Source organism: Lepidochelys olivacea (genome assembly GCF_965140295.1).
Source record: "Lepidochelys olivacea isolate rLepOli2 genome assembly, chromosome: 3".
NCBI lineage: Eukaryota > Metazoa > Chordata > Testudines > Cheloniidae > Lepidochelys > Lepidochelys olivacea.
This window is the reverse complement of record NC_140413.1, coordinates 153,147,336-153,164,592: the sequence shown is the minus strand read 5'-3', so window position 1 is coordinate 153,164,592 and position 17,257 is coordinate 153,147,336. Positions and strand designations below refer to the sequence as shown.

The window sequence follows — 17,257 nt, the reverse complement described above, 5'->3', positions numbered from 1 at the left end:
CTGTAGCTCACAAAAGCTTATGCTCAAATAAATTGGTTAGTCTCTAAGGTGCCACAAGTCCTCCTGTTCTTTTTGCGAATACAGACTAACACGGATGCTACTCTGAAACCTGTCATTGTCTTTATTATTGAAAATATTTGTTTGCTTAATTGAACAGTGACTGTAACAGCCAGCTGCTTAATCATAACTAAATGTGTTGCCTTTTTAGCTCAAATGGTAGGGGTTTAAGCTTTTGATAACTGAAAACAGGATTTGGACCACAGTTGGTAGAGACCTACTGTTCAATTTCTGCATATATACAAAATGTCTGTGGTGCAATATTATTTTCAAGAAAAACAAAAGTAGGAATGAAAGGTACCAGCATATTACCATCAACTGAACTAGCATATTGCCATCAATTGGAGCAAACGTGTGCTTTATAAAGCAAAATGGAAGCATGATTACCTATCAGTCTCCACCATTAAAGGATTTTTTTAATTATTTTTTTAAATTTAGAAGTACTGAGTCTGTAAAGTTTTGTTTTCCCTGTTTTTGCTAGAGAACTCCTTGGAGGACCCAGAGAAATGGACTGGGAGATTTCTCAGTCCTTTTGAAGACTTTGAACAAAAATATCTTTTCTTGCAAATGTTTCTCATATACTTGAGCTAACCAGGAATTAGCAAAAACAAACTTTTGAACAGTCCGAATAACAATCCTATTGTCCATTTTGCGGTGGTATTTCTGATATCAAAATCCCTGCCAGTTCTTCAGGTGTTCTGAGTCTTCCAGGGAACACAAGGCAGAAAAAACCTGAAAATCTAAGACTACAAAAAAAAAAAAAAAAAAAGAAAAAGTGTTGTTTTTTTTGTTTTTACTTCTTTCAGCCTGACACCACCTGCGCCCCCGAAGCGGCTGAGGAACTACAACTCCCAGCATGCGGCACGGCGACCTCGGCCGTCCCCGCATTGCGATTGGCTGGTTGGGACCTCTCCCCCCCACGTGACTCAGGCCGGCAGCGTCGGCTGCTGTCCGGGGCAGAAGCAGCGTGAGGCCGCCCGCAGGTAGCGGATCCGTGCGGGCCGGCCTCAGTCAGGGCCTATGGCAGCGGCGCGGGGGGTTCGCGGGTGTCTCCTGCGGGGGCCCTTCCATGCCCGGCTGGGCAGGGGCTGCAGCTCCGGGGCTCCTGTGCGGCGGCAGCAGCAAGCGCTTGTGGCTGCCCCCGCCCCGGCTCAGGTGAGTGGCGGGCAGCAGCCCGGGGGGTTAATGGGAGCCCCGGGGCAGCCATGTAGGCGGGCAGGTGTCTGGCTCAGTAGGGAGGTTGTGGGGGGCAGCTGGGGAGGAGGGAGTTAAAGGGGGGGCTGGGAGTTAGCTAGGGAGAGGGGGCCAGAGGGTGACTGGATTTGAGGATCAGGTGGGTGCCAGCCCCTGGGGATTATATGCATAGAGGAGAGTGGGGCAGTAGTTATCTAGGGGGAGGGTGCCAAGGAAGAGGGTGTTCTGGAGGCTAGGGGTTACCTAGCTTTGGGGAAGGGGGGGGTCATACTTTACATAGCAATTAACACTGACAAAAGGCCACCTCTGGGGCGAAGTGTGTGTGTGGGGGGGTCAACAGCTGAGCAGCAGGGAGGTGAGGGCTTTTAAACAAGATATTGGCACAAGCATTTGCTCTTACAGAATGTGCCCGGAGACCTTGGGCATCTGTATGGAGGAGGTAGCCTTGTGAAAATGCCTATCATGGTGAGCTGCAGGCTGCTAAATCTGCCTTTCTTGGAAAGCTGAGTTGCACAGTCAACTTTCCCCTCAAAGTAGCTATCTAGAAGGAAGAAAAAAATGGGTGGACTGTAGATAATTTTTAAAAAAAATCTGTTAAAGGAGCTCATGTTGTGCCTTTTCTGTCTCCTTGACTGAGACAGGCAACTACTGTTTGAACACTGATGATCTTGGTTTTAGATAGCACTTTTTTTCCTCTTTGAGAGATCCTAAAGTGCTTTACAGAAATATTGTGTACAGAAATCCTTGCACTCACCAGTGAAATGTAACCACATCTGGACTGGAATGTGGCAGCTGGCTCATAGGGGACAACAGTGCCACATGGCAGTTCATAGCTGGGAATGAAGGTGAAAACTGTATCCCTCTAATCTTAACTATTTTTTAAAAAAAATTGCGGAAATATCTAAGAATAATGTTCTCTATTATCATAAGTGTGAGTTTATTCAACGGGGAGGTCTGTGTTTAAAGGGTGACTTTTTAAAACTGCTCTACAGGTAACCTTTTATAACTGGAAATAATGTCACACAGTTTAAGCTCCAGACTTAAGTGTTGTGTTTAGTAATGTACTACTACTTTACGTTTGGTTTCATTCAACATTTTCTGGTTTCTGTTTAAATATTCCTCTGGAGTAATTGCAACTATAATATCCTAGCATTGGAACTGAAATTGACTGAAAACAATAGTGAAACCTGAATAGTTTTTCACTTGTCCAGGATGAGAGAAAAAAAAAACAGATAGTTAAATGGCATATGTGGTGAAAAGTAAATTAGTTTTTTTTAATTCTTTCAGTATTTATAATCTACCATGTTACAAGTACGGAATTCTGTGCATTTTAAAATGTTCAACCTCTATGTGTTAACTTTAAGCAATAACATTTCCTCTCCCCCTATTACAGGCTGTTTTTTGTCTCAAGTGTAATACTAATACTTATCTCTTAATTACAGTGTATTATTCTCTTGTTTAGTAATAGTGAAATTTCATCTCCTTTATCCATTTTGTAGTGAACAAGTCATTCAGCAAAAATGTTTTTCCGTTCTGGGTATACTGTACACTATTCAAAAGCACATTATCTGTAAATGCCAGAAGTGGCCATCTTTGTTGAAATTGGCCAACTGATGATCAACTGGATGTAACCCAAGAGGTCATGTGGACTTCCTAGTAGAAGGTTGTTTGTTTACTTTGCACAGCTGTCTTGAAACTGAATTTCCTCAGCAAAAACATTGTCCTAACTAGGCTGCTCCCAATTTAATTGTTAGATGCCTCGAAAATTAATTCCACCTCCTTGGTGCCAAACTGAGGGTGGAAGGGCACAACAGAAACATGCAGAGTGTAAGTGTCTGGCACACGTCTGCAAAAATAGGACTTGACATACAGAATAATCACAAATTTTACATGATTTATTGGTTACACTCTCTCACATGGCAGCCCCTTAACGAGCAAAAAACAGACTGGGACTAGGTTCTGGTGCTGCTTTCTGGATTACTGGAAGTCAGTAATATTTTTAAACTGACGGTGAATTTAATACTTTTTTACAAGAAATCAAACTGACAGTAAACAACTTATCTGTCAGTAAAATTGGCTCAATAAGTTAGAAAAATGGTTGTTTGGTTTTCGATGGGTCACATAGTAGACTTGTTAAATTATGTGACTACAAGCAGAGCTTTAAGTCTAAAATTGCCATCCTAGAGACTGCATTTTTAAAATTGCTCAATCTAGAATACCTTGCTCTTTTGAATGCTACTTTGCAGGTTTCAAAGCAGAATATTGTCAATCACCTTTTTTTTTTTTTTTTTTTGGCTTGCAAGAAGGGAGGAGCACTTGGGATATCTGGTGGGTAGACCTGTGACTTCTGTGTGTATGGTGGTGGCAGTTGTATTGTGGTCTATGTCATCTGAATCCCCCTGTAACTTAAGCAGCCAATCAATGTTAGTTATTCCATGTAAAATGGGGTTCTGTATCCCCCTTTCTTCTCTCTCCCTTCTGGGGGTCAAATGGCAGGAGGGATATTCTTTCCAAGTTCCTTCCACAAAATAAGCACTCAGATTGGTCACCAAAATCAGATGCTGCTCACTGTAGATTATGCAGATATTCTAAATATGATCACGTTTGCCACTTGGCATGCCCCTCGGTAGGGTTTGAATATGAGACTCCTTTCTGCCATCCACCTAAATGAAGGAGGAATTATCCCCCGAATACTACCCACTTGTGGCACCGGAATGAGATGTTACACACAATACATGTTAAGGAGTACTTGTGGCACCTTAGAGACTAACCAATTTATTTGAGCATGAGCTTTCGTGAGCTACAGCTCACTTCATCGGATGCATACCGTGGAAACTGCAGCAGACATTATATACACACAGAGATCATGAAACAATACCTCCTCCCACCCCACTGTCCTGCTGGTAATAGCTTATCTAAAGTGATCATCAAGTTGGGCCATTTCCAGCACAAATCCAGGTTTTCTCACTCTCCACCCCCCCACACACACACTCGCTCTCCTGCTGGTAATAGCCCATCCAAAGTGACAAAGAGTTTGTGTGTGGGGGGGTGGAGGGTGAGAGAACCTGGATTTGTGCTGGAAATGGCCCAACTTGATGATCACTTTAGATAAGCTATTACCAGCAGGACAGTGGGGTGGGAGGAGGTATTGGTTCATATTCTCTGTGTATATATAAAGTCTGCTGCAGTTTCCACGGTATGCATCCGATGAAGTGAGCTGTAGCTCACGAAAGCTCATGCTCAAATAAATTGGTTAGTCTCTAAGGTGCCACAAGTCCTCCTTTTCTTTTTGCGAATACAGACTAACACGGCTGTTACTCTGAAACAATACATGTTGCAGATCTGTGATCTTCCTTTGCTTTTTGCATGAGGAATGAAGAGGAGTGTTGTGGGAGGGATGTGTCGGGTGAGGCTGTAGCAAGCAGCACTGTGGCCTGCTGTATCTTACACAGGCCCACCATGGGGTTGCCTAAGTAGTTCCAATTAAGCAATATTTGGGCTTACTTTTTAAGGACCCAGTGGCAATTTTTATTTACTTGTAGCCCATGGGGTTTTACATTTAACTTGGGGGCCACTTTTTCTCTGGGCTCTTTTTTTTTTTTTTTTCCTTAGGCCAAGCACTGCCCCTCACATGCAGCATGATGGTGCAAGCCCTGCCCCTATGCTGCTCCCGTAGCCTCACTCCCTCTGGGTTTGGATGGCTTTTTTTTTAGACCAGTCATGCTTGTTTTTTCACCCCCAGCAAAATCCTCTACAAATGCCTATTTAGTGATTTGTCAAGACAAACACTTGATCGTTTTTCGTTAGTCTCTCAGAGAACTCTGTTAAATCTTTATAGTCTCTGGAAAGTGAAGTGAAGAATGTCTGAGGGCTTCAGCCCTGGGTGGCAGGGCTCAGGTTACTGGCCCCCTGCCTGGGGCTGAACCCCTTGAGCTTTGGCTTTGCTCCCACTCCACCTGGGGGGTGGGGCTCAGGTTTTGGCACCCCCACCAGGATGGCGGGGCTCAGGCAGGCTCAGGCTTCAGTCCCTGCTCCTGGGGTCATGTAGTAATTTTTGTTGTCAGAAGGGGGTCGTGGTGCAATGAACTTTGAGAACCCCTGCACTAGGCCATCTTGTGATATTCCTAATGGGTGTTAATATTTCTGGTGATAACTTTTTTAATTTTTTTATATTTGTGGAAAAATTACTCTAGAAAGCACAATCTGATTGACGCATCCGGAGGCTTGACACCCTGTCATGGAGAGTTACAGGAATAACTGTTAAAAAAAAATATAACTATTCAGTGTGATCTTCTGAACATCTTAGTGGTAATATAAAGTGTCAGATTGACAGCCCAGGAGTCTGAAGTCCTTTGTTCACAGATCAGGTAGCAGTACAGTCAGTAGCAGAGCAGGCTCCCCCCTATCAGTGTGCCTCAGCTGACCTTTCAGGTGGGATGAAAATAGTTCAGGGCCCATAACCATTTAATCCTTGGCCTTTCTACTGAGGCTATTGATAATGCCAGTGAGTGCCAACTGAAGAGGGGTGGGTTTTTCTGTTTTTGGTAATGTAGACAACAGTTCCACTAGAAACTGGAACGAGAACTACCAAGCTCATCTCACATGTCTGTGAATAACCATTAGTGGGAACTTGCTGTCAGCACCAGCTTAGGTTGGATTGACCTGGAAACGTAGGTAGCTAAGGATGGATCACTTGATGATTACCCGTTCTGTTTATTCCCTCTGAGGCACCTGGCAATGGCCACTGTCAGAAGACAGGATACTGGGCTAGATGGGCATTTGGGTCTGACCAACTATGGCCGTTCTTATGACTCCTCCCATTGCCAGTCCCCTAAACTGTATCCCAGTATAAGGATATGACAACAAGCTAATAAATAGGAAGTTCTAGCAATCAGGATGAAAACATGATCTCTGATATTTTACAGAAGCCTGTCTGCTACACACCAAGCAAAGATTGTTCATTATTTCCAAGAATACTTTTAAAGGGACCATATCGACATGAGTCTGCAGATCCAGATGACATGAGTTAGTGGTGAATCTCTGTTTGCATCACTTGGGCAGAGGGAGAGGAACAGTTGGAGTCATACTTTCACTGGGGAAAGCCCTGGGTAGTAAGCTTTCCTCTCTTCATTCACTTTAAAGTTGTCAATCTTTTATAACCTTGTGTTACACCAGCTTTTGCATGCTTCTGGTGGAGATTTTTTACAGATTCTAAGGTTATAATGAGAGAGTGTCATGACAATAACTAGGACTTCTATTTTATTTTTAGTTTGTAGAAAAAGAAAAAGCATCAATGCATTTGCTTTTAAATTACAAGCAGCTTCTAGTGCTCAAGCAACATTACAATAACAAACCATTTTATGCAACTGAAGAAAAATTCAATTAAGGAAGCAGATCTTGATTTCAGTTTCAAAAAGTATGTTTAAACAGCTAAAAGATTTTATAAAACTACAGTAAAACCTGCTTAGCGACCACCTCTGAAGAGAGACCACCCGTCACAAGTGAGTACTTGCAGAGGCCATGGAACTTGTCCCCCTATAATTTAACTGAAAAAACTGTGACGAGCGGCCATCTGTCATCTGCAACCAGTGACATTTTCTTACTCCCTTCAGAGCTGGGTGCCCAGCCACCACTCTCCGCTCTGCCTTCAGAACTGGGCGGCCGGAGAACAGCGGCTGCTGGCAAGGCACCCAGCTCAGAAAGCAGTGCTGCCATCAGCAGCAGAGAAGTAAGGGTGGCAATACCATACCTTTGAAGAGAGACCACCTCTTACAAGCATCCACTTCTGCAAATTCCCATGAATGGTTGCTCTTGGCAGGTTTTGCTGTACATTGGGAGTGTGTCCTTGAAGAGAGTGCCACTTTCACATTTATAATAGGCAAAGGTTGCTAGTTATCTGAAAATATGTGAAGCAACTAAAGGATGTAAAAAAACCACAAAGTTAGTTGAGGGATGAGCACAGGTTAAAAGTCTATAAATGTAGCTGTGTGCTCTCTTTCTTATACTTTGTCTAAATTAGGGAATTTTTTTTACCAGAAATTACCACCAAAGCTAATGGTGGTTCATCTCTCTCTGCTAGGTGCAGGCCTGGTGTAGCACTCCCTAATGTCAACAAGGCTTCACAGAACTGGTAGACACACGGTGTGGTCTGTCTGCACTACCCCCTGGGAGTTAAAGGTAGATTTATTCCACTGCCTGCTCATCTGAAAGCCTTCTTAGTAGTTACCATGGGTGAATCATGTATAGGGTCTGAGCTGAGAGCTTGGCTGTGTGTTGATGAGTGTCTGTAGTTATCAGTTTTTCCTACTGGCAAATGCAGACAGAGAGGGCCAGGGTCCTATATTGACACCCGATATGTTCAGTTGTTCAAACTGAATCTGGCATCCTTTTTAGTGTAGTAAGCAAACTTCAGACAGAAGCAGGCATAGATTTCCTTCTGCCTGCTGAAAATGGATGACCGACAGTAGAAGTACTGGTAACTAAGGGTATGTCCACACTGCAATAAAAGACCCGTGACACAGTTGCAGCTGGCCTAGGTCAGTTAGGCACAGGCTGCAAGGCTAAAAATTGCTGTGTAGAAGCTGGGGTTGGAGCCTGGGCTCGGAGACCCACACCCCTCACCAAGTTTCCGAGCCTGGGCTCCAGCCTGAGCCCAGATGTCAACACTGCAAATTTTAGCCCTGCATCCTGAGCCCTAGGAGCCTGACTCAACTGACCCCGGATCTGAGACTCAGTGTGGTGGGGGTTTTTTAAATTGCAAAGTAGATGTACCCAAACAGGGCTAATGGGCCACTTTACGTAAGCAGACACTTGTGCTTCGTGCCTATTTTCAGACCTTACCAGTCCACTGGCCAAGCTGCTATTGAAAGTCCTCTGGACTCTTGCCATTTAATTACAAGATCTCCGCAGTTGGAGAGCGGAAGTAAATTGAACAGTGGTCTCTGGGAAGATTATGTTCCTACAAAAGGATTGTTTCTGCTTTTTTAAAAAGGTTTGCAGTGTTAGAACAGCTGTGAATGAGTCAAAATAGCTTCAGCTATTAGATGTCACCTCTCTGCACCTCCCACTGTTCTGCTGTCTGTCTGGCTGCACCTTGCTCCACCCCACATGCCCTACACTGCCTGGCTGATCTGTTCAGAGAGTGTATCTTCTACCTGTCTCCCACCCAAAGGAGTAACACGCAGAAAATCTTCTCCAAAAAAACTTCTGAGGGGGAATAGGCTTAGCTGTATCTAGAGTATGGAAAATATTGTAAATATCTCTAAGCATAGTGCTAGGGCTCCCTTGTTTAAACTATGGAGTGACTAACGCTGCTGGCTAGAGCCAGGCATAATGTGGGCAGGGCTGTGCATCCTTGCTTCACCAGTACACCTCTACACTTGACCTCCCGGCATCCAACCTGTGCGGGCAGAGCAGTTCTGGAGCTTTTTCAGCAGCAACTTTGAGTAGCTCTTCTGAATAGGTTTTTATACCATGCTCATCAACACAGTATCTGAGCTCCTTCCAGTAGCGCACAAAGGCCTGGTCTACGCTTGGGGGGGGGAATCGATCTAAGATACGCAACTTCAGCTATGCTATTCTCATAGCATAAATGCTATTCTCATAGCTGAAGTTGCGTATCTTAGATCGACTTAGAATCACTTACTTTGTGTCCTCGCGGTGCAGGATCAACAGTCGCTGCTCCCCTGTCAACTCCGCTTCCGACTCTCACGCTGGTGGAGTTCCGGAGTTGACGGCAGAGCGATCGGGGATCGATTTATTGCATCTACACTAGACGTGATAAATCGATCCCAGATAGATTGATCACTACCCGCCAATCCGGTGGGTAGTGTAGACATGACCTGAGTGATGTGACTAACATCTGTGACGTGGCTTGTTCTCTCATCCTCTCCATATCCTCCACATAATGCAGCCCTAGAGTCCAGTCACTCATTTAACGTTTGAGGTTTATAGTCAGATCCTTAACCTTTAACCCCTTATCCGTTATAACCTAACAAGGATAGTTAGAATGTCTGGAACTGGCCACTGTAGTCACAGGATTTTAAATATTCCTTTTTTCTTTAACTTGCTAACACAAAATCTGTCTCCTTAAATAATTTTATGATGCTGTGTCTGAAGAGCATTAATGGAAACAAGATGGATTGCATTTTTAAGAACCATTTCCACTGCATCTCACATCCCTCCTCCCATTATGCTAACCTTATTTTGTTCCCTTCATGTAGTGACTGCTCAGTGTCTATCATAATTATTCAGTTGGTCTCCATAAAATCTTAATATAATTGTGATTAATATAAATGGAGAAATGTGAGCATCCACCACCAGATAAGAGCATATAGGTATTTTAAAAACAAACAAAAACCACTTCTATAGCTCCTCTAATTTGAGCCTCTGAAAACACTTATAAAAGTGGTTAACTAGTATTCTCCCTGTTTTACAGGTGGGGAAGTGGAAGTAACATGGGGTTAAATAACTTGCCCAGCACCCCACAGGTTAGTGGCAGAGCTGGGAGTAGAGAGATATAACCAGTAGGCAAAGCTTTCAGTAGAGTGAGATTGAAGACCTACTTGAAAAACTTGCTACTCTGATACTTGAAAAATGTACATCTTGTGGTCTCAAGAGTGCATCCAAGACTTCAGCTTTGGGGTCCATCTGAGCGTGCTTGTTCAAACCTTAAGAGTGAAAAGCTTTCTGAGGCAGTTGTCTATCCAGACTTGCTAATATACTGAAGCATGCTGCTTAGGAGTAGTCTCACATGGGAAGTGGTTAGGGATTAGCCCAAAGGCAGGGAGTGAACTGGCTGCTGTCACCCTGTCTTACTTCAGAGTCTCAAACCTCAGGCTCAGCTCTCCGTGTTAATAGCAGACCATGGATCTCAGTTTCTGTGTCAAATTGTGGTTTCACTCTCAAATTTTTTCACAGTAGCTATTTCTTTAGCCAGAGGCTTGAATGATCTGATAGACCATGGGATAGGAGGTGGAGGAGAGGGAAATGGAGAGTGGCCACAGGGAATATGGGTGGGGAGGTCATTTATATAGTCTTACTCCAACTCAAAGGTGTGTTTAAAGTTGACATAGTGGGGATATGGAGTGGGGAGAAAACCAGGCACAAGCTTGATAGGCGCTATTAATAGGTTTATTCAAGAACAGAAAGTTTTAGAAATAAAATTAGTGAGGATATTGCGTTATTGTGAAGTGGAGAGGGAATCCCACAGACTTCTGAAGCCTGTGCAACTCAACCTGCTCTTACTTACTCCAGATATGCACCAGTGTAACTCCATTGATTTCAGTGATGTCCAGATCTATGCTGGTATAATAGTTTAGAATCCAGCCATATAATCTAGATGACTGTAAGCATGCCTGTATTTCTGAGGCATACAGGTGTAGTTTGAGCCTCTTAGAGAAAGCATTCTAGTCTTCACACAACGTATGTTGAACCTGGAGGCATCAGCAGAAACAAAGTTTGGCAAATAGCTCTTTCTTAATTAGTTTACTCTGGGAATGAACTGTTCTATCACTTTAATGTATTTTTTTAGATGTTGGCACTCTCTCTGCTTTTAAAATAACTATTTCTGGAGCGCTTTTGTAGTCTTAATCCCCATCCACAAACAAGTCTGGGTTTGTTCCCCAAGTAGCTAAGAGATAAGGGCAACCCACTCTGAGGATCAGTGGTTGCAATTTCCTTACTTGGAAATAGGTAAAAGACAAACTTTGCTTCAACTCTCTAATACCCCCATTCTTAGGGACGTTTTGCTGGACCACTGGTCTGTAGTTGATCTCCAGAGTGGAGTCCTTGTCCCATGCTGTGAGGATGGTCAGTGCTTCATAAGTAGAGGGTTATGACACTGAGTAAAGAGCCAGCAGCAGCTGACCCTTGGAAGCAGCTGACAGCATGATTTCCTACCAGCACCCCTCTGTGAAAGGGATGAGATGCAGAATTATTTATAACTAAGATGTTTTTAATCAAGCATCAGCTTCTCTTAATGGCCCAGTAAGCAAAGCGGTGGCCCAGGGGCTACTGCTAAACTTTGACTCTAGTGCACTAAACATTGCGTAGGGTTGCTAGTTTTGGTTGGATGTATTCCTGGAGGTTTCATCCCATGATATAATCTTTAATTAAAGATTAATCTTTCATTCCTGGAGGCTTCAGGCAATCCTAGAGGGTTGGCATCCTTCTTGGGGGGTGTTTCTTTTTTTTTTTTTTTTCCCCTTTCCACCTTTGTTAGCTGCTGCTCAATACGGTTTGTGTCTTGAGCAGCACTGGTTTGAAACTTAGATTTGCCCATCCCACCTAGGCCTGGGAGTCTCTTATTAGCTCTCCCCACATTTGACCCCTGTTGTACAGTTCTCTGACCCCCTTCCCTTGCTGGTGGTTTACTTCCTTTAATTACACATGCATAAAGCCCCGCAAATCTGCAGATATCCCCGGACCATTTTTGCGGATAAGATGCAGATACAAATTTTGTATCCACGCAGGGCTCTATGCATGCAGGAGCATGAAGCAGGGATTTCAGATAGTGTTGCAACCTGGAGTAACTAGTCCCAAATGTGTTGTGCTTCTAGCACTTTTAGGCACACACAAGGAGAGGGGAACAGCATTGTGTTAGTTGCAACCTTGTTTAAAACGCTGTCGTATTACTATTAGGGGTTTTAGCACTGCCCTCCCTGACTAGTTACACAGAGCCTTTCACCTGGGAATCGTGTTAGCCGAGCCATGTCCATAGCACAAGGCTTCGAACACAATTCAAGCTGGAAAACCGTACTAAATATGGCTGTTGCCCACAGATTTAAAAAACCGTTCAAAGTGGCCCAATTTGTTCTTACGTTGGACAGGGCCTTTTGTCTCATACTTGAACTGTCACAGGCAGAAGGCTAGTGGTGTACTTTCAGTTGTAACTTTTAGTTCTTCTGCTAGGCAGCAAAATGCCTGGAAGGCTCATGCCCAGGTTTGAGGACCACAATGAGGGCGTCCGGCTGACTATTTTGGGTGTATATCTTTCCCTCTGTCTTTATAGATTTCAAGAATCAAACTGTCCTTGCAAAATGCATTGCAGAGAAGGCCTACAGCAACTGCTGCACAAAGTGGCTAACTTTAATATGGTTCCTTCCCCTTTATCTTAAATATGCAGCATGATGCAATGGAATTAAGCAGGGGATGAGAGTCGGGAAACCCCTGGAACTCCTTAGCTGTTCCACTGAGACTCACTTTTTAGTCTTGGTCAAAATCACTTGGCTTCTGTGTGCCTCGGTTTTCCCCTTCCATAAGATGTGGATGATAATTTCCCTGTGAAGTTTAGACTCAGTTCAACATTTGTACAGTGCTTTGAAGATGAAAACAGCTACCCCTTGTTTTGTTGCTTTTTCTCCTCAGGAATTGCCAAGCACAAGAAGAAAAGGTTTCCTAACTGAACATGCTGCCCCTTTCTCTGCTTTCCTGACTGACAGATTTGGCCGTCAGCACAACTACCTGCGGATCTCCCTGACTGAGAAATGCAACCTCAGATGTAAGTCTGTCTTCTTCCTTCCCCCTCCATGTCACAGTGAGGTTCATGTATTCCACAGGATATGGTGGCCCACCTGTAGGAACTAGAGCTGGGGAAAAAAATTTCAACCAAAACTCCTTGTGTGAAAAATACAGTTTTGGCAACACCCATACTTTTGCCATGGGTTGGCCTCCCTCCAGACTTAAGTGGCAAACTTTATTTACAGACCTGTCAAGTAGATGTAAAGTTATTTTAGGAATTAGGCCAGCAGCCTTGTCCGTGGGTTGCTAGTTTGACTCTGTTCTTGCTAGCTGTATTTCTGCAAGGCAGAACAGTTGGCAATTACAGGCAGTTGCTATGCAAAGTGCATCCAAGTACAGTGTTGGTTCCTTGCCAGTGGCTGATCCTTCCATTTGCCCATGTATTTCTTGATTGCTCATTCAGGTCAGTACTGTATGCCAGAAGAGGGAGTTCAACTGACCCCTAAATCAGAGCTGCTCACTACCCAGGAGATAATCACCATTGCCAGGCTCTTTGTGAAGGAAGGTGTGGACAAGATCCGACTAACTGGTGGAGAACCACTCATCCGGCCTGATGTGGTTGATATTGTGGGTAAGTTTCTGGTCTGGCTTTCTCCTCCTTTAGCAGCGCCACAAATCATGCAGCACAAAGATGTCTCGGCCTAATCAAATTGAGTAGCATGGCATGTGGGCTACGCTCTGAGGGAATGTTCCCTATCATGATCTGAGAACCCTATTCGTGTAATCAAATGTTCACAAATAGTCTCTTCCATCTGCAAGCACCATCTCCCTCTGCACCCTACCAAATACATGCAATACGGGGTTATTGCGTGCAGCAAACCTCCAGTGCTTTGCACCGTTCTGTTTTTGAATCTCCCAAATGATGGGGCTTCTTCCACGTCACATCCTGTACCAGCCAAATCCTGTACATTGTCTTCATGTTCAGTTTCAGAGACTGAATTCCAGCAGTCCAGCCTGGAGGTGACACATGCATAGGTTGCTGTGGGCAGGTTCTCATCCAGGAGGAAGGGAAGAAGTTTCTTAACAAGCTGCAGGTAAAAGAAGGCACTTTTTAGATACTGGTGCTACCTGGTCAGCCCAGCATATTGAGGAGTCAAGCAAGGCCTGAGGCTTTGTGCCTGTCTGACAAAGGAGAGCTGTCTGCCTTCAGTGGCAGGTGGAGACACTGTCTCTGCTAGTTCTTCAGTGCATTTCCCCTTTCTGACTAGGTGTCGTATCCATCTTGCCTCGATTCAGCTTGAGCCAGCTGCACTTCATCCAGGAGCTGATTTCTGCTGCTGTTCCCCCCACAAGACATTCTGACGTCTTGTTAGTGGCAGTGGTTCCACCACTTGAGAATGAGAGATGTAGTTGAGTGCAATGGGCACCCCATTGTCTGCTGAGCCCAGGGGGTCTGACTAAATCCCAGTGGACTTGTGTAGATATTGAAAATAACAGGGAATAGTATGGATCCCCGTGGGACTCTGCAGATGAGTGCCTTTGGAGCAGGGCGGGGGCAATTACCTTTTGCCATTCAGTCTACTGGAGAGGAATGAATGGAATCACTGTAGTCTTGGGCCACCTACTCCTGCTACATCATGTAGCTGGGTTAGTAAGTGGTCCTCTGTGTCAAAGGCAGCAAAAAGGTCCAGCAGTGTGAACATGGAAGTCTTGTGTCCATGGCCATAATGTCATTAGTGCCAATGGAACTGTCTCTGTGTTGAGCCCTGATTGTGAGACATCCAGGATGTTGGCCCATGTCATGTGTGGTTATTGGAGCTTGGTGGTTACTGATCCTTCAGTTATTTTGTCTAGAAAGGGGAGGCTGGAGACCATATGGTTGTTGGGGAGATCTTCAGGTCCAGTGATGGCTTCTTGGGCACTGGGCAAACTCTTTTTCAAAGAGTTTTGTAGGTGTGCTTGTATGAAGGAGACATTGATTATTTCCATTGAGAGCGGGCATAGTTGTTCTTCGCTGGCTTTTATAAGAGCATGGATCCATTTCACAGGTTGTGGCTCTAACATTTGTTAGGGCTTCTTAAGTTTGTTCTGTGTGATGGGGCCAAACTGTGTCAGGGTGGGTAATAGAGTCTGGTTTGAGTGCAGTTTCGTTTGTTCCAGTGTGTTCCATACATTTTCAATTTATCTTGTCAGCAAAATATGCTGACTGCTCTTCCCCATGCTTGGTGCTTGTGTCAGATATTTGGGCTATGCTGTCTGGATTAATTAACCAGTGCACTATGCAAAATAGCCGTGCTGGCCTTGGTAGTGGAGGGGTAGAAGGCTCATTTTGCATCCGTGACTGCAGTGGCTTAATCCTGTAAGAGTTGTCTGTGCTGCTGGAGGATGGATTCAGAATATGGTTTGCACTCAAGCTTTCTGCCTGTGCACTTTGCCTGCTGCAGCTGATGTGTGAACCCGAGTGATCATTTTTGGTTTGTGTCAGGGGCGAATGTGGCAGGTTGGGGCCATTTGTGTTAATGGTACTGGATGTTCGGTGATTGTACTATTGGACTAACTCATTGGTGTCTTGGGCCTTGTATTTGTGTGGCTTGTTCTCCTAGGGTGAGTTGAAAACCTAGAGAATTCAGGGGTCTACACATGCATTTTTTCTTCTTCTTATAGGTTGTCCTGTAATTTACTGTGCATGTGTCTGGCACCTAAAGACACGGTCCCCAAATAAAGGACTTGTAATTAACAATGGAGGGAGCTTTCACTGAGGCAAGACAGGTCCACTGCTGTGTTTTCTCCAGACTTCCAAGGGATATGCCAGAGGCACCATTACTGCAGCAGTTTGAGAACAGAGTTGTGGATGGGGAAGTGACTAGCCCTACAGATGAAGGCAAGCAGCCTGGATTAGCACCAGTCTGCATTTTCCTGAATGGAGCATTGTGTACTGTGACATTGTTTGAAAACAGTTTAACTGTTCAGTGGTGCTGGAAAATAACTCCTCTTTTTGAAGTTGTTAGACACATAACGTGGGAAAGCCTTGCATTCAGTTAATCAATAAACTCCTAATCTGTAGTCTTGTTGTTAATTGCAATAAATAAGTAAATGTTCCACGAATTAGTGGAGCATTATTCACATAACTCCAGTGTGATTAGAAATCGAAACCCAGTAATAATCTGAATGTAATAGAACACAACTGTGTAAAACCACCAGTGACTGGTGTTAGATAAATATCTGTCTTTAAGGGAGTTTAAATTCCAATTATTGCCCTTTTAACTGAAGCATAAATCATGTCCTGCAGACATGGATTTGGAATTAGTATCTTAAAGTGGTCTTTGCAAGATGATCATTTATAATATACCCTTCCCTGTTAGACATGGTTTACATTTCTGAATTTTGCTATTTGTAATAGTCTGTGTTTAATCATTGATGGTGTTTTTCATTCAAACTGGACAATGAAACCAATTTGGTCCATTTCACTTCCTCTCCTTAGTTAGTTCACTTTTTGGATTTCATGTGTTAGTACAATGCAGTTTTGTTTCCAGCGTTGTGGGGAAATATTTACATTTCTTAACTGAACCTATGAAAACACTCCTAATTATTTTGGATTTTTAAACCCTTTTTGTGTGTCACTCTATTTTAAGGCACCTTGCAAATCCTAGTCATCACTCACCTGCCTGAGAAGCTTTCCTTAAGCAGCATGCAGTGCTTAGGGTGTTTGGCGATTCTGGTGCTCTGAATTTAGCTTAGTTTTTCCACTGAATAAATGCTCTCTCTATATAAAGTGCAATATATCTGCTAACAGTAAAACTCTTAAAGTCTGTAAGGGATAGAGGAATAATCAGTACCATGTTCTGCTAAGACTCTGCGTCTGCACTTTTTTCTTTTCCCTGCTGCAATAATGTGGCTTGAAGCCAACATGGGAAACTAGGTTTTTTAATCTCTTATTTATCTACAGGCCTGCTGCAACTCTTCAGATTATTTAGAAACTCACATACACCATGAGTCAGCAGCTACAACTTACTGTAGGTTATGTCATGTCCTTTTGCCTGCTTTGAGCACAAGTCCCTGAGATGACTAGTAAATGGGGTATAGATGAGACCCTACCAATTTCACAGCTGTGAAAAAGTGTCATGGACTGTAAAATAAGCCCTTCCCCATGAAATCTGATCTCCCCTGTGCTGCTCAGAGTGCCCCAGCTTGGGGAGAGGCAGGGGAGGCTCCTAGCTGCAAGTCCCAGCCGGGCTGGGGAGGGACAGGACTTGTCCTTCCCCCTGCATGGCTGCTCTGTGGAGAGTGGGGGGAGATCAGACCCACCTCCGTGTACTTGTTGGTTTGGGACCCCCACTGTTACAACACTGTGAAATTTCAGACGTAAATATCTGAAAATGTGAAATTGACCAATTTAAAAACCCTCAGGCATGAAATTGATCAAAATGGATCCTGAATTTGGTAGGGCCCTAAGTATAGAGTCTGTCTTCTCTAGGTCAGCCAAGACTCCCTAGATTTGTATCAAATATATATAATTTTTATTTATTTTACTAACTGATGGCTGTTA

At 43.9% G+C, this 17,257-nt stretch overlaps 1 protein-coding gene across 5 annotated transcripts in view; it reads left to right on the top strand.

Moving 5' to 3' along the window:
• Positions 1-988: 988 nt before the first annotated feature.
• Positions 989-17,257, top strand: part of MOCS1 (molybdenum cofactor synthesis 1) — a 51,487-nt gene continuing 35,218 nt past the window's right edge. For 3 of the 5 annotated variants that reach the window (XM_084623357.1, XM_084623360.1, XM_084623361.1), the window contains exons 1-3: positions 989-1,212; positions 12,619-12,751; positions 13,175-13,342. In XM_084623357.1, coding sequence (XP_084479483.1) covers positions 1,078-1,212; positions 12,619-12,751; positions 13,175-13,342 — 436 coding nt within the window. In that variant the 5' untranslated portion in view covers positions 989-1,077. Of the gene's footprint in view, positions 1,213-7,330; positions 7,429-9,717; positions 9,741-12,618; positions 12,752-13,174; positions 13,343-17,257 lie in introns of those variants that run through there. The other 2 variants (XM_084623358.1, XM_084623359.1) reach the window with 2 other exon arrangements.